We start from the raw sequence: 18,178 nt of genomic DNA on the forward strand, positions 1-18,178 counted from the left end.
TTTAATCTGAGCTGTCGGTCAGTATTTCAAACATCAAGTCCAACCCGGCTGCCCTAAAAGCACGCTGTGGGTGAAACAGAAACTTCACTCTCCACATCACCGACGACATCGTCACACTCCAAAGCAAAGCACCTGTCTGCTGAACTTTTAAAAGTGGACTATAAATGTGAAGAATGTGAGCAGCAGCAGACTGTGAGCAGAAGAACAGATGTGATCAGAAAGAAGTCATTTTCTTTTTTCTTTTCTTTCTGGTTGACTTGATGCTGTCAGATGCAGATGTTGGAGCTGATTCTGATCTTCCAAGATAAAAAGCTGCTTTTCCTTCACAGACTTTTCAGGAAATTATTCTCTCAGGTTTTCTCTGCTATTTATATTTTTTATTATCTGTGATTATTTCTTTATTGTAAAAATAAAGTTTGAGGCATAAAGACTCATTTAGTTATTTTAATCCTGAAATCTTTGATGTAGCAGAACTAAACTTCCATTTTCCTTCTTGTACTTCTGATACTTGAACTAAACGTATCTTCAACATGGATCATCTGCTTTTAATGAATCAGCAGCAACATCACAACAACAAAATGAGACAATTTTCAACAAATTAATGAAACTGATGTCATTTAAAACTATCAGAGTCTGTTTTAGTGTCAAATTAAAGCTGATTACTGACAACTAGAACATTAACATTACTGTTTTAATCATATTTAAGTTTCCTGAACGTTACATTAATGTCAACCAGCCACAGTTTTATGAACTTAATGAACCACATTACAGGAACACAACACACTTCAGCTGTTTACATGAAACTCAACACATTAGCTTGATGCTACGTTAGCTTTAATCAGGCTACAATTGAGCACCTAGCTCGGTTAGCATCGCTAACATTAAAGCTAATATTTACTATGCTAACTTTCTTCTCTGGTCAACACACACTGAAACAAACTCCACCAACATCTGGAGCGCATGGCACACATTACATATGACACTAAAGCTGCATATAAAGTGCAATAAAAGTGGCACCGATACGAAAATAAACACTTACTTACCGAACTATCAGAGTCCTTTCAGTGTCTGCTGGTAGAATCAGCCGAAGGTAGAAAACTGGTTAAAACAAGCCAACGGGCAGGAAAACTGTCTGTGGAAAATGTTCTGCTGCTCCACCGATAAATAAACCAACAGTTATTATATCAGAATTAATCCAAAGGAGGAGAGCAGAGTCTCTGCTGCCTCCTCCATAGGACCTGTCAATCATTCCAGACCGGACTGTCAATCAAGTAGTCCCGCCTCCTGGCTTCGCAAAACTTTAACGCTCTATAAAAAAATCAGTATTGATTTATTTTAAGATCGGCCACCTGATCTCTCATTTTGACCATGAAAATTCACGAAAAAAATGTATGTACAGTCTATGTACGCTGTTTGGCTCCACACTTGCTGATGACCACTTCCGGTCTCAGAAAATGAAAAAACGGACCTTTTTTCGTTTCTCTCTTACTGATTTTACTTTCTTGTTATTCTAAATATAAAACGAAAATCAGAGCATTTTTAAAAAAAATCGTATATCCGTTTTTGATCATGAAAAGGAAAAACGCCTTGTATTTCAATTTTTATTTTTGTATTTTAAAACGAAAATCAACTAACCACTCGATTTTTGTTTTTCAATACCCGTTTCACAACGGAAAATCCAATTACCAGATCCGTACACGGACCGTGGTGGATGTCTGGTGTGTGTGTGGGCTTTGTGTCTGAATGTTTTTGTTAAAAAAAAAAAAAAAAAAAAAAAGTGGGACTGAAACGAGTGAGAGCTCCTATCTGTGCAGGCTACAGCCGAAAACTACAGTTGTAGTTGTCGGCTGAAAAAAAAAAAAACTCCGGGCAACAACGTCACTTCCTGTTGATGGGGACGGGAGCCTCTCGGGTATGGACACATAAAAATCAAGTGACAGGTCATGGCCACTACGTGATCACGCTTATTTCAACGTAAGAAGTCCTCCAAATACCGGTGGTCTGGTTTATAAAGAGTTTTGTTGTGTGCGCTTTATTGTGTATTTTTACAAACCCATCACTGCAACGAAAAAGCACCTGGTGAATGTGTGAAATGTTAGTGTAACTCCCCAGATTTTAATTGCAAAAAGAATTATCTATCGATCTATCTTATCTGGTTTAAAATCTACAGCCAATCAAAAATCAATATGCAAAACGTAGCGCCGGCGCTACGCTGGGTTCTAAAGGGTTAAACAACATATTTAATTATATTTGATATACTTTACTTAATCTAACTTACTGTAACTGAGCATTTTCACAGCATGGTGTTAGGACATTAATTTGAAGAGAACCTCTAATGCTTTTCCATATTTTCTGTCATATATACACACTACCGTTCAAAAGTTTGGGGTCACGCAGGCAGAAAACTCACACTTTTATTCATGTGCTAACATATTTGCACAAGGGTTTTCTAATCACCAATTAGCCTTTCAACACCATTAACTAACACAATGTAGCATTAGAACACAGGAGTGATGGTTGCTGGAAATGTTCCTCTGTACCTCTATGGAGATATTGCATTAAAAATTTCCAGCTAAAATAGTCATTTACCACATTAACAATGTCCAGACTGGATTTATCATTCATTTAATGTTATCTTCGTTGAAAAAAAAAGGTTTTCTTTCAGAAATAAGGAAATTTCTAAGTTACCCCACACTTTTGAACAGTAGCGTATGATATTGGAATGTCATATGGTCGTATGAAGACAGCAAAAATATTACATAATGAGGTAAAAGTGATGTAAAAGTAATCCTTGTAAGAAACACGAACAAGAATATTTTTAACTGTGAATCATGCAAAGTTTCTCTAGTGGAGTCCCAGAATAAAATATTGGAAAGAGTTGGATATTAGGCCCCTTTAAGTAAAGGATCTGAGTACGTTCTTCACCACTAACACTAAAAACATTGTTGTTTCAGACTGGGCATGTTCAAAATGATGAGGCGTTTCCAGTTGTCTCACAGCACAGTGAGCAAAACCTTGTGAAAATATATAGTTGTGCACATTCAGAGCAATGAGGTTTAGCCGGTGTGAAACTCATAAACATTCTAAGTGACTTCAGATGCATTCAGTTGTAAAAGTAAACTCACAAACAGTTAGATATCTTACATAGTGAACATTAGCCCTCGGTTAGAGTCAAGAGATGTGACGATGACGTCTATTTACAATCTTTAGATATGTCAGCAATTAACAGAGCAGAGATTCAAAACCCAGTAACAACACCTAACATCTGCAGTTTGAGCTTTTCTTCACATCCTGTTTGTCTGATTGATGGAAACAGATGAAGTTTAACATGTAAACACAAGGAGGTGATCCAATATTTAGATCTAGAACAGTTCATACTGTATTGGCTGTAAACATTCTCTGTTTCATCCCATCTCTGGATATAAACTGAATGTAGGACAGAGGTATGGGTAGAGATATAGGACTGAATCAGGAGGCTGATTTCAGGGCTTGCAGCAGGAAACTGTGGTGACACTGTGTTTTACAGATCTGTCATTCCTTCATTATTTCATACGAAGTTTTCTGGAGGGAATATGCAGTTTGAAGAAGTGCTCCACATAAACTCAAGTAAATATTCCTCCATTATCAATTTATTACTGGAAACTTCATTCATTACAGATGTTGAACTGCGAGCTTGAAGCGATTCTGACTAAATAATTAGTCAGTCCGAAGGAAATCAGTATCTACTTGTCCTTCTGAAGCACTTTGAATCGCCTTGCTGAAATGTGCTATATAAATAAAGTAACTTTAACTTTAACTTTACTTTGGTTGCTTCAGCCGTATATTTTTGCATGTTCAGCTGAATTGCCGATCATGGAGTTGAAGTGAATACAATTTCATTTCACCTGTACCAAGAGAAAACTGTCTCTATTTGTCTCATAACTGGTATCAAATAATGTGGTTCTTTCCAGGAAGCCGCTAGGAAATGAGTACATATGACAACCTTGGATGTTCAAGCACCGTAATTGGTATATAAACTTTATGATGTTCTGGAACTGGAAATGTTAAAAAAAAAACAAAACAAACAAACCTAAACTTAAACACAGAAAGGATAACCTTCAGAAAATAAAATGTGGCAGAAATTTTTTAGCTGAGGCGATGAGCCACCTCCATCTGGACAAATCTCATCTGTTTAGTTAGAAAACGACAGCCTGAACACTTACTAATTAAATATAGAACAGTTATTTCTGTCTTTGTCCTTGAAAATTACTTTTTTATTTATTTATTCAATAACATCATGGTGACATTAGTGGTCTTTATTATAGCGGGGGTGGCCACTAAAAGACACTGCAGAAAACAGAGTTTTGAGACCTGATTTCTCGTAACGCAAATAATTCTGTTGTCTTTACATACATAAGCATAAATCAGCAATATTAAAGTGTTGCACTTTCTAAATCTCACACCCTCTCTAGCTAAAAGATTTACTAAACCAAAAAAAGAGGCTTTAAGTTATCTGTTTACATTTGCATAATCAGCCCAAAGAAGCTGAATCAGATCCTGTTGTTATTTAATCTTTTCATTCTGAATGAAGAGAAACGTGAAGCGTTTAGCACTGTGGTTAACAGAAAAGCTCTTTTAGCAATGCAGGCAATTTTTTTTTATTGAAGTCAAAAGAAACAAGAAGCTGCTTGATGTGATAGAACCTGAAAAATCACAAACTATAAGCTGAAATTGTTTAACAGTCCACTCATTTAAATTAATTTAATAAGACTAAGATTAATTTAAAGCCAGCACAGCTTAGATATAATTTGTAATCTAAAAATACCTTAAAAACTAATTCATTTGATAAAACGTGTCTTTCTATATTTCTGCTAAACTATCCGGCAGTAGTTTTCTTCTAATTTAAGTCTTTAGTTCAAAATACTCAAATATCAAAAATATTCCAGTTTGGTCCTTTCTGCTGCCGTAGAAACACACAGCTGCCTTAGTGAGAGAAAAGTGAAAAACACGAGGTGTGTGAGAAGGAAGAGTAAGAGCTAAATTAAAGCACAGTAGTGTGTTTGGACACTTTCATGCAGAGAAATAAAAATACATTCAGAAAGTGATCAGGAGGTGATTTTTTTTTTTACACGTAAAGAAAAGCTTAGAAAGAGTTCATCTTATCTGTTTGTTTGTTCATTCTCAAAATGCAAATAGTTTCCACACAAACACAGAACCAGAGAAACACACTTAAGTCCGTCACATCTAAAACCATCCTGGACTAAAAATCGAAACGTTTCCTGCAGACTGAGCCGCTGCCGTCGGAGGGAAAACAAACAGAGGGAAGAGCGACTTTTTAAAAAGTGTTTTCTTTTCTGATTCATTTGAAATAAAGATCTGTTCCTCCAGACATTTCATGAAATGAAACCCTTTTTTTCCTCACAGCATCCGTATGGCATCACCAAAACATCAAAAGTATCGACCAAAAGAGCACTGCTAGCCTGCCAAGGAGAGCTTTGTTCAATACGAATGGTACTTGGAAATATTACAAAGAAATTTAAATAGGCTTTAGTCTACAAATAAATGAGCACATAAACTTTAAACTCAGTGAGTGTTTTCATCCTCGACAGCAGCGACTCACTCTCAAAGGACACTGAGGCAACCAGACGACCTTGCTCCTGTTGTCTCGTTACTTCATCATAAATAACTGTGTGCAATCTAAAATAAATTGAGGAGGTGGGCAGAGTGTACAAGAAAATACATCCCAGGTCTAAAAGGAAATGTCCTCTTCAGCATAGAAGATGTTAGCTGAATGCATGTTGGAGTATTTCCAGCGCCTAAACCTTTTTTTGGCCACTTGAGGGCAGCAGAATCAGTCACTATGTTCGTTAGCTGGTCTGCTTTTTTCTGCCGTACAGGTTGACTTCGGTGTTTTTTAAAAATACTATTATGTCGAAAGAAAAACACAAGTGACCAAAAGAGTAAAGCTGTGATTAGACTATAAAGCTTCTTAAAGCTGAGGAGAGCTGCAGATTTATTTGTCCTTTCTCTGTGTGTTCATCAACATCACATTAAATACTGTTCTCACCCTGTCATTTCATTCATTGCTGTGATAAACATATCATTTACAGACCGTCCCAGAGTGACTGAGGTCAGAAAAGTTAAGTTACATGCTTTAAATGTGGCCACTATCTTCCTTATTATGGGGTGAAAATAGAGGCTGAGCTATGTAAAAACTGTAGTTTACATTCTGCAAATTTAAACTAATACCAAAAATTTTGAGCTGTCAATTGTTAATAAGACATGTCATGTCTGGCACATATCCTGGTCACAAGTTCATGAAAAAAAGACTCATTTATAGGCTCTTTATTAAAAATGTTCTCTGTTTTTGTTAGTAAAATTATGGTTCAGATAAGTGAGACTTTTATGCTTTCAGACACTGTGACAGGCCTAAAAAGATCTGGTTTGGATCACTATGGGGTTAATAAATGAACTAGAGCTGGACGGTCCCTGAGGCTTATGGGTACTGCAGTATTAAAAGCGACTTAACTCACCAAACTAAGAGGAGGATGGTAAAGTTGTATCTGTATCTGACTTCCAGAGGTTCCTCTCTCAGTGTGTTGCACAGTAACGAGTTACACTTAAATTGAAAAAGCTAAATTTTGCATCTGCCCCTTCTTTACTTTATTTTTCTATTATTGTGCTGCCCAATTAGGAGACAACACAGCGGTGTTTTGGTATGATGGACTGCAACGAGACAACGTGGTTTCAGTCTGTCTTGTTAATTCCCCTCTAGAACTGAACAACACCTCCTGACATTTGCTCTCAAATAAGGAAATGTGATTTTCAGAGGTTTGGGTGGATCCTGCCTCTACCTCAGCCGGGCGGAGAAGCAGCGCATGTACTCCGTCATCCAGCGGTCATCCACTACTGTCAGCTGTGACCGATTCATCTTCTCCAGGTCAGCTGATCGAGCTCGCCGGCGGTCCAGGTTGGAACTCCGCTTATCGGACTCCCTTCTGGTCTGAACGCATGCGTCAGATGTGTGGCTCTGTGAGGAGAAACCAGAGAGAGGAGTCGTTTCCGAAAGGCACACCGGTGTTTTATTATTAATGCTGGCAGAGTGTTTGGTGACATGGCTTCACTTCTCTGGTGTCCTGTGAATGAGGCCGAGCTGCTCTGAAGGACTCAAACTGCTCTGACTTTTACTTTACACAGCCAAGACCTTCACAAGGTCAGGGGTTAATTTAGCAGGAATAATATGAAGAAAAACTGTTGGTAATATTCTGTACTGTTCATGTCAACAGATCCTTTGAGATATTGTATCAGTAATTTATTTTATTTTGCATTTATTTAACCAGGTTAGTCCCACTGAGATCAGAGATCTCCTTTACGAGGGAGACCTGGCCAAGAGGGCTGCAGCACAGACACATTAAAAGCAGCAAACAACAGATAAATTTAACAACATTAAAACTTGCTCACACGTAACACTTGCACACAGACCAGGTAGACTGTAAGGATTTAACCAGAACTTTACACTCATTCAGTGGAACAAGGGCTTGAAGTTTATGTTCAGATTGTAATTTATTCAAAGCATCAGGTGCAGAAAACCTAAATGTTTTCTCGCCCAATTCATATTGTACTTTGGGGACGACAAACTGCAGAGTATCCACAGATCAGCGATAGTGACTTCCATGTTTCCTTGTTAAAAGACAAGACAAATAGGAAGGAATGATACCCAGAATGGTTCTGTAAATAAACACAAACCAATGACAGAGATGTCGGGCACTTAAAGATGTCCAGTTAACTTTAGAATAGAGCTCACAATGGTGAGTAAGTGGACCACATCTGATAATGAAGCTCAGTTCCCCATGGTACACACTATCCAGCATGCTAAGACAATTAACAGAAGCCTTCATATACAACACATCTCCACGGTCAATAACAGGCAAAAAGGTTGTTTCTACCAATTTCTGTTTCACACAAAGGAAAAGCAAGACTTGTTTCTGTAATAAAATCCTAATAAGAGTTTCAAGTTTTTTTTTACCATATACTGAATGTGCTCCATAAAAGACAAGTGGTCATCAATTAAAAATCCTAGATACTTAAAAGTAGATACCAACTCTATTTGTTGACCATTTCTTGTAAAAAAATTTCCAGACAGTGCTGATCTGGCAGTTTTTGAAGTTGTAAAGAACATACATTTTGTTTTGTCTGCATTTAAAACAAGTTGCAGATGACAAAGTTGTTCCTGTACTCAGTCAAACGCAAGCAGTAAACACTGAAAGGCCTCAGCAGGAGTGCAACTTGTCCTAAAAGCTTCAGAAGAATAAATGTAACAAATTATTGCTGTCCTTCTGGAGAATGGTTAGCACGTTGAGGATATTTAATGTTCCCACTAGTATTAAAAACACGGTTTGCCTCTTTAAAGGCTTTAAAACTGCACAGTGTCTAAGACAGACACACATCACTAGGCGTCCTGCTGACCTCTATCTGCCTCTCGGTCCAGTCTAACCGACTCGATGGTCTCCGGTTCTCCTTCTCCTTGGTGCTGATCGGCGGTTGGCTCTTCGCTCTCGACGGTTTGCGGACAACAGCTGGTTTGCCATCATGGGAGCTGTCCTGGTGACCCGGCTCAGAACGAGGGGTGCGACGGCGGTGACGTCGTCGTGGTGCCGGGTTCACCGGCTCTCCATCAGAAGACGTAGTGTCAGCCGGCCCGTTGTCTGTCGCTGTGTCGTCTGAGGGTCCGCTGGTGTTCGGAGCCGCCGTCACCGAACCTCCGCTGTCGTCATTCACACCATTTTCTACAACTGGAGCTTCAAAAGACAAACACAAGCGGAAGCACACAGGAAACAGTGCAGGTTAGAGTCACACAAGCAACACTATTCTCACTGACTGGGCTGGAGCAAATATGACAAGATTCATACTACAGTCCGATGAGTGCAAGAGTCATGAAACAGGACAGCTTCACAATTTCACAAATCTGATCTAAAATAATACCCAGTTGCTCATGTGACTATTAAGTCACTTGTTTCTTGTTCAAATAAGTCCTTCTGTGCATATGGGGCACCAATATTTTCCTACCTAATGCCATTTCAGTGTAAAAGCTGGGAGATATGATATACAGCCCACATTCTGTGCAAAATTATGTATCTAAAGTTATTATGGGCCTTCACCTGTCTGAATTGCAAACATCGAGTAGATATTGTTCAATGTTTTAGTCCTTTTCAGTACAAAATGTTTCCCTAGACAGTGTTTCTTTGTTGAGCTACAGTGGAGAGAGAAACACCAAGGGGAATATCTGGCAGTAAAATAGTTTGCAAATTTGCAGGATATTTAAGTGTGATCCATCCATCCATTATCTATACAGCACTTAATCCTCATTAGGGTCACAGTGGGGCTGGAGTCTATCCCAGCTGACTTAGAATAAAGGCAGGGGACACCTGGACAGGTAACAGTCTATCACAGGGCTACACATAGAGACAAACAATCACACTCACATCCACACCTACAGACAATTTAGAATTACTGATTAATAGTAGTAGTAGTAGTAGCATGTTTTTGGACTGTGGGAGAAAGCCAGAGAAAACCCACGCATGCACAGGGAGAACATGCAAACTCCATGCAGAAGATCCCGGGAAGGTCGGGACGCGAATCGGGGATGTACTTGGCGAAAGTGCTACTCACCAATCCACTGTGCAGCCTTGCAATATCAAGATGCATTTTAAAAACATGTCAGGTTCCCATTTTCTGCGCTGTGCTAACAACAAACTGGGATTTCCGGATTATTACGCAAACTAACATTCTCTGAAGGTTTACTGGGTTCAACTCCTGTCAGCGTTTTGTCTAATTCAGCATTTAACTCATGACATGAACTATCGCTTCAGCTTCTTTCAGCGTTCATTCTCATACTGTGAACTGTTTCTGGAATTGTGCTCGCACCGTCACATTTTTTCTCGGTTAAAAACCCATCATGTGTAAACTCTGAATGATGATTTTCCCCTCTCTAACCGGTGTTGTGCCAAAAAGTGATCCTCTGCCAGAAATGATTCTCGGCCGGTTACTACGTGTGTATAGCTGCTTTAATCTGGATCAAACAGTCTAAACATGCAAATAAACACAGCATCAACTATTAATTGATCTGTTGTAAGCTACTAAATGACGAATGCACAGAGAGAACATGCACACGACATGCAGAAAGATCCAGGGAAGGTCGGGATGTGAACCAGGGATCTTGTAGTTACAAGGTGAAAGTGCTAACCACCAAGCCACTGTGCAGCCCTTTAAGTGTGATAAATGTCAGAATATCCAATAAACCTTGAGACGCATGTTATACAGCATATGGGCTGTGGGTTTTGTTCTCTGTCTTTTAAACTAAGAGAATGATGATTATGAACATGGGTTTAATAATCAGTTCGATCAGGATGAATCAACACAGACAGAGAAACATTTGTCACATGATTCTGTTCAATGAAACTGAGGAGAGATGTCGTGCCTGAATGTATGTAAACTGCAAGTCATCTTAATAAAGTCTCTAAGCCTTTTATTTGCTGTAGTGAAGTTCAGAGCTGGTGTTGTGACACTGCCCTGTCTGAAATGCAGCCATGGAAGTGTTAGAAGAGGCGCAATATGTTCCTCAGTGAGTGAGCAGGAGAAAACAGTCCTACCTGACCACTGAACCTTCAGTCCAAATATTTATAGCATCAGTGTCTCCTGAGGTAAACCAGCCTCTGGTCTTCCTACTGTCACAGAGATGCTCACACAGGAGCACAAAGAAACATTTCCTCTGTTAGATTATTCCAAACTTTCCCTGGAAGCCAGACAGGAAAAGAAGAGATAGAAGAGCAAATACAAACGGGGCTGTCTGAAGCTTAATATTTCACTTTCAACTACCACCAAACAGAAAGCACAGCTCAACCTGACAGAAACGTCAGGACTTGCTAATAGGATTCATCCTGGAACGGACATAACAGCTGTGATTAGTCATTTAATTATTACTGACAGAAAATTAATTAGTATCAGAAATTATTTCAATAAGTACTATTCTGAGTTAGTTTTTTGTTTTTTCATGAAAAACTACATTTTTCTTGGTCTCTGATTTGAACATTTGCTCTTTTCAACAATTTATTACCTTTAGCATTATTGCTACTGTTTTTATCCTTGTTTTATTATTGTTGTAAAGCACCTTGTGATTTTGTATCTGTGAAAGGTATTATATAAATAAATTTTACTTACTTACTTTTCCTGAGTGTATAATAATCGAACAGTCCAAAACCATATTCTGTTCACAAAGGCACCACCGTGGACTCTGTGATGAATGGTTTTACATTTTGGAATGAACTGCTGCTGCACATCAGACAGGCCTCCTCACTGTCAAATTTAAAAACCTTTCTTAAACCCCACCTCTTTTCTTTGGCTTTTCATGTCATCTAGGTTTGTTGGTCCCATGTGCACTATATTGTATCTGGGATGGGCAGTCCAGTCTGTTTAGTCTATTTATTGTTTATGTTTTATTGTGTATTTTGCTTTTAGTTCTATTTTTTTTATCTAGTCCTATTGTTTTTAACTTAATTTTATTATTTTTGCCTTTTGATCATGTTTTTACTCCTCTGTACAGAACCTTGGTCAACTCTGGTTGTTTTAAAGTGCTTTATAAATAAATTTGATTTGATTTGGTTTTCACTATGACAGTTTTCAGACAATACATTAATTCATTAATAAAGGAAATAATCTGCAACATATTTGCTAACAGACATAACTAAAAGTTGCAACCATACTTTGTATCAAAATGAACTGTAATCCATCAAATAGTTGTTGAGAAAAATCAATCAAAATGACCAGTTTAAACATCACGAGGGCACAAGAAGCTCAGTTAGAAGACAATGAAGTTAGCAGGATTATGTTCTCGGGACCGTGAATGTCTGTAAATAATGTCAAAGCAATTGTATTGTATTGTATTAGTAGTTGTTGAGATACTTCAGTGTGGACCTAAGAAGTGGACTGATTTACTCACAAACCGACATTGCCATCAATAGAGTCATGCCACTAACAACCTGACACAAATTCTGAGAGCCCAAAGAGATGTTGTCATGTTGCTTGCTTTGTCCAAACACCAAATACACTCCATTTAAGATGTTTAAAACGGAGAAAAGCAGCAATTCCTCATATTCTGGAATCTGGAACAAGCATATATCCTGCATTTCTGCATGAAAAAAAGCAAAATTTGTGTCCCAGCTAAAGGCTTATTGATGTATTTCAGCACATAAAGTCGTCTCCAGCTCTGTGATAATTCCAGTTTCCTCACCTGTGGTTGGTGCAGCGTCTACAACTGGAGCCTCTCCTGTTCCCACCTCAGTTTCTCCGTCTTCAGAAGGCGGTTTTGGTCCAGGACTGGTTTTCGTCTCCCACAACCTTTGTTTGACTTCTGAGGATGTGGCCGGCGGGAGAGACAGAGGAGCAACTTTGTTCCTGGTGAGCCTCGGTGTGGACCAGCCGCTGGAGTCCGAGCCGCTGTCCCAGCCCTCCCAGAACCAGGGCTTGTGGGAATGCTCCATCACCCGCCGGGTCAGACGGTACTTCAAAGAGTCTTCATAGCATTTAGAAAACGTCTCCCACTTGGGATCCCTGAACTTCTTCATATATTCTGTCCTGACTTTCTTGGTCACCATGGTCGTTGTTATTGCTTGGTCCTGATCACTAAAGAAAAACAATAAAACACTGAAATTTCAAAACATTTCAAAATAAAAACACAGCGGTGGCCCAACAGTAGTCTGGACAAGACAAGAAAAATTAAATGTTTGTAAATACAATTAAACACATCTGTGATCATCATGGACAATTTCTGGTAAATTACTAACTACAGTGTGTTACTTGTTAGCTGATTTAAAATCATAAATAGCAAATACAGCAGAAAAAAGCAGGGCTGGTAGGTTGGAGCTGACCATGATAGGCTGGCCCACCTGCCAGTCATGCAAACTGGTCCCAAAAAGCCTGTAAGCCTTCCTGCTAAAAACCTTAAAGCCTTAGCATCTTAATAGAAAAATAATTGTCTTAGAGCAGATGAACATTCACGACCTCATCAATTTTTTGAACTTTCTCAGTTGGTTTTGAGTAGCTTCAGGCAGAAAAGCTTCACCTCTCAGGTCTGGTGAATGCGAGCCCTAAATGAACACTGGACACAACTGAGTCACATTCATTGGACAGTGTTGCATTTTACTGCAGTTCAAATGTCCCCTGTTCTTTAGCAGCCAACAGTTTGTATCTCGTCTAGTCAGTTGTGAAGTCAGCTTTTTTTGTTTCATATTAGTAATATGCCTGCAGCTTATTGACAACTTCTTTAAATACTCATGTAAACCATCTCCTTTGTAAGTTCCTTTTTACAGGTCTCTCTTCTATTAATTAGCATTTTGCTGTTTTTTTTGTGGCCCCTTCATGTTTTTACTGCACTGTGTAAAACATTCTAATTTGCTATCATGTTTAAAATGTCTCGCCTCCTGATTTCATCTATAGTTGTTTTCCCAATTGCACAGACAGGGCTGAATAAATGAATATACAGCAGTTTAAACAAATACTCCATACTGATGCAATCTGATAACATTTTATAAAAAGGTAAATGATTCATTGAAATAGATTCCGGAAAAAAAAAAAAAAAAAAAAAAAAGTCGGAAACTATTTTTCAGGGCTCTACCTGCAGTACGGCGCTGTGTAGAATGGTCTGACTGCACCTCAATATCATTCTGCTACAGAATAAACACTCTAGTATATTTGTATTTCTTTAAAATAAGCACAATAGTTGTAAGCAGGGCTAAGGACAGGATGCTGCAATGGTGTTCCCTCCAAATAGTGATGGGGGAATTGTTTTGGTGGAACATTTGCATGCAAAGTGGCAAGTACTGTCACTACAATGATCAATTCACTTAAATGGACAGGTGACTACATATCACCACGTCTACTGTCCTGAGGTTTTGCAGTCAAATCATTATGTCAAGTTTCAAAAGAACAACATGGTGATAGCCAACGTTTAAATACAATCTACTGATAACAGTCATTAAGGAAAACTATAAAATTCCTTCTCCTTAACCAACTTCGGAGAACACTATAAACAAGAAAACTATTTTATTTGCCAAAAGACAAAGTCTACCACAAATCAAACACATAATTAAACATGAAGGTGCCATTTCCAGACATTTAGAAATGAATGTCTGACTCCTGAGATGTGAGCTACACGTGAATAAAAACCCACCTGACACATACAGAGAGAAACATCAGCACAGCAACAAAAGATGCTGCAGCTGCAACCCGTGGGCAGGTGGATTTCAGGGGTCAAACGTTTAGATGAGAAGACTTTATCTGAGCCAGAGGTCAGCATCTGTACTGCTAACAGCACAGCAAGATTAGACTTAGAAAGCCTCCTGCGGGGCTGGTAATGAATCAGGACAGATAGCAGTTTGTATGCATTAACACAATAAAAAAAAGCAATGATTCTAACAAAATGAATATATTACTTATGGTATGCAAGTTTTTTTTTAGGAGGAGTTCTTTAAATACTCATCGTAAACCATCGGTTCTCAACCTTTTTAAGTTCCTTTTAACAGATTTCTCTTCTATTAATTAGCATTATGCTGTTTTTGGTTGCTCTTCCATTTCATGTTCTTATTGCACTGTGTAAAACACTGTAATTTACTATTGTGTATTAAAGGGTAAGTGGTTCATTCAAATAAATCCCTGTCAAAAAATAAAAAAAATATGAACCTATTTTGGGCTGCACATTGGCTTGGTGGTTAGCACTTTCACCTTGCAGCTAGAAGATCACGTCCCGGACTTCCCGTGATCTTTCTGCATGGAGTTTGTATGTTCTCCCTGTGCATGCGTGGGTTTTCTCCGGCTTCCTCCCACAGTCAAAAAACATGCTGAGGTTAATTGGTATGACTTTGTAAAGTGTAAAAATTACAGGGAAGACATCAACTGCAAAATGTAAATTTATGAAACTAAATTTAAAATAATTTCTAGACCACGACAAATTGTTTTTATCGTAAAGTAAAATACTAGATTGTGTCTCATTTTTGTAAAATTTTGTCCTGTTTTTGTTGCTTTTTGTCTTTTGTTGTCTGATTTTTGTCGTGTGTCTCATGCTTTTGTCGTTTCTCAATTTTGTCGCTTTGTGTTTCCTTTTTTTGTCACTTGTGGTTTTTTTGTCCTATTTTTGTCATTTTATGTTTTGCTTCAGTCATAGTTTTGACGTTTTGTTTCACGCTTATGACATTTTTGTCTCGTTTGTGTTGTTTGTCCATTTCTTTTTTGCTTTGTAACTTTTTTGTCTATTTTTTTATCTCTTTTTTGTTTTGTTTTGTGTCGCTTGTCTCATTTTTTTGTTATTTTGTTTCTCGCTTTTGTCGTTTTGTGTCTCATTTTTGTCATTTTGTGTCTCGTTTTTGTCATATTTTGTCTTGTTTTTGTTATTTTTTTGTCTTTTTAAAGTAAAATACGATATCATTCAGTTCCAGATACCTCTGACTAAATGTTTTGTGCCTCTGTAGACACTCTGTGATCTGTAAGTTGTCATGTGTAAATGATAAACTGAGTCATAATAATGTTGAAATTTCACTTATTTTCCTCAGCAAATTTCAGTTTGTTCATAATTTTTTGTAAAAAGATAGTTCCATAAATGTGAATATTTTCAAAAGGTAACTTTTTTTGCACTAAAACAAAGGAAAGATTTGGAGTTGTGGTTATTTATAATTTATTATGTTGTGATTTTACTGCTCCGGTCCACTTCAGATCAAATTGGGCTGAACTAAAGTGTTTCTGACACCCCTGCTCTAAAACGTCCATAGGTGTGAATGTGAGTGTGATTGTTTGTCTCTCTGTGTAGGCCTGTGATAGACTGGTGACATGTCCAGGGCGTCCCATGCCTTCACCCTAACCTGCGGCACCTGGTGACGTCACCGTGCCAGGTGTGGTCTACCTGAAAGCCCCGCCCACTGGCTCCCAGCAGATTACGGTCAGAACAGAGGAGGATTGAGGCTTACTGTAGCTTTACTGACTGAACTACAACTACTGCTCGGACTACTCCACTAACACACCGTCTATTTTAGTCCACACGCCTACGTGCAATTGTTAAAAAATATATCTCTTCCCAATGATGGAGAGAAACTACATCAATTATTAATTTATTTGAGCTGTCCAACACCTGATCCGAGGACCAAACTGGGACAATATTTCTGGTCTATTCCTCTTCTAATTATTGCTAATTTAATGATGTGTTTCCCAGTAACAGAATACTGTAAGTGTCTGTTGTTTTGAAGGCTGTAATTCTCTCAGTCACACCCCAGTTCGTCGTGTTTTTATAATTTTGGCCCAGTAATAACACCGCAAAAAACCTAGTGAAGCCCACTGCCACTTTTGGATGTCAAAAAATGAAAATAAGTGTGTACATTCAAGGTTTAAAATAACGAACCGTGTGAAAACAGGCTCCAGCCATGTCCACAGCCGCTACCTCCACCTGCCTGCTCCGTTAAGCTCCGGTTGTAAACACGGTGACGGCTGAACGCGGAGGCTGCCGGTTGGATATTAAAGTGATATATATGCATTAACTCACCAAGACCTGGTTCCTGCGGGGTCCAGTCTGATTTACAGCCGGTCTGTCCCTCCAGTCCAGCGGTCAGACGACGAGCATCGCTTCACTAACTGACAGCAAACACCAGAGCTGAGCTAACAAGTTAGCAGCAATGCTACACGATACTTCCGGCTGAGATTTTCAACATAAAACAACTGCTGATAAAAATGCACCCAAAGCACCCCTTGGTTCTACAGCTGCATATTGCTTGTATTACATCGACTGGGTTTTTAAATAAATAACTAATGCGATCTTTGTCTACATTGACAGACGTGATCTGCAAATAAATAAATAAATAAATATTTCTAAATATAAACCTCTCATCTCCTGTTCACCTATGGAAAAATTGCAGTTACAGTCTTTAAGTGACATATTTTTGGTCTTTATAAGTTTAGAAGGATTTAGGATCAAGTTTCATTTAAAAAAATGCACGTTAAAACGTTTTTAAATGTACATTGGAAAGACCTACATATAAGATACTGTAGTTTTACATAACTGATTTTTAAAAAAATTTTATTTTACATTTTGAAATGTTTTCTTTTTATGAAGTGGTGTTGACAAATTAACACAAGGCACCTCTTTTGTTCAGGGTGGGTTTGCAAGTATGTGAAATGAACCATTTTCATTTTTTATGTTGATTACAAATTACCAAGCAGAAGAAGCTTGATTCTGACAAAATACTTTAAACAATTTTTTAAGTTTTAACTTTTTTTTTAACTTTAAAATGAGTCAATTTGACCTGCAACATAACAGGAGGGTTAAAGTGACTGATAGCAGATACCAGGGACATAATTATTTGTAAAGGTGCAGTTGAACATTTGAGCTAAACCAGGTTTGTCATCTATTACCTATCAGGTGGAAAAGATATTTTCATTTTAATAAAAACGGTCTGGGGTTATTGATTAAATATTCAGAGCTGTAGCCTCAAATGCCTGACCTAACAGTGCTACTGGTTTTTTCACTGTAACGCAATTTTGTAACCAACACTGGGAGATGACTAGCTCATGTGACTTTATTGTGAAAGAAAACCCCTGTGCTTGTAGTATTTACCTCTATCTTGACAGAAGAAGAGCAGAATTGTAGGAATGAAAACCTGAAATATGATTTTCCATCAAGATGCAGGAACCATTCTGCACATGCGTGCTCAGCCTCCATATGTGCAGTGAGGACAACAGGTGACAACCTGCTGAGAACAGAACGACCAGGCTTTAACTCATTTAACTACAGAAATACATACTGACTGCTGATCTCTTAAAGGGCCACTGTACCAATTTTACACATCAAAGATCAGCTGATTAGTACTACTCACTTAGCATGAGAAAACAGTGTAACAATACTTTTCATTTTCCTCGCTAAAGTTTAGTCAAAGCTTTGTGAAAACAAACATGGAAGAAAAGTAGGATCCAGTTTTACCTTCACGAATTGGTGACTATCTCTATTGAACTGATCAAACATTTTGATCTTCGCTGTTTATTCTGTTCATAAAAAGTTCTTGAATCTTGTGGAAATATAAGCTTAAATTACTGTTATCACCCCGTGGCACTCCTCACATTGCTTTTCTTTATATTTGCACTCTTAATGTTAGCATCCTCTTAGACTTTG

The 18,178-nt window shown here is 38.2% G+C and overlaps 1 protein-coding gene across 1 annotated transcript; it reads right to left on the reverse strand.

Annotated features, from left to right (window-relative positions):
- Nucleotides 1-2,609: 2,609 nt before the first annotated feature.
- On the reverse strand, nt 2,610-16,690 carry ccsapa (centriole, cilia and spindle-associated protein a). Its single transcript, XM_023296878.3, has 4 exons — nt 16,559-16,690; nt 12,266-12,657; nt 8,446-8,777; nt 2,610-7,009 (listed from the first exon to the last, which is right to left on the reverse strand). Exons 2-4 carry the CDS (start codon nt 12,627-12,629, stop codon nt 6,830-6,832), a joined length of 876 nt encoding a protein of 291 aa, XP_023152646.1. The 5' UTR covers nt 12,630-12,657; nt 16,559-16,690; the 3' UTR covers nt 2,610-6,829.
- Nucleotides 16,691-18,178: the final 1,488 nt, after the last annotated feature.

This window comes from Amphiprion ocellaris, chromosome 4, assembly GCF_022539595.1.
Source record: "Amphiprion ocellaris isolate individual 3 ecotype Okinawa chromosome 4, ASM2253959v1, whole genome shotgun sequence".
NCBI lineage: Eukaryota > Metazoa > Chordata > Actinopteri > Pomacentridae > Amphiprion > Amphiprion ocellaris.

What these genes read in the sequence shown, in the direction of transcription:
- ccsapa (XM_023296878.3), bottom strand. Translation starts at nt 12,629, where the DNA reads ATGGTGACCAAGAAAGTCAGGACAGAATATATGAAGAAGTTCAGGGAT. An exon ending in AGACGCTGCACCAACCACAG is followed by an intron (nt 8,778 to 12,265) that starts GTGAGGAAACTG and finishes TGTCTTTTGAAG; the next exon opens with CTCCAGTTGTAGAAAATGGT. An exon ending in GGACCGAGAGGCAGATAGAG is followed by an intron (nt 7,010 to 8,445) that starts GTCAGCAGGACG and finishes TTCTCCTCACAG; the next exon opens with AGCCACACATCTGACGCATG.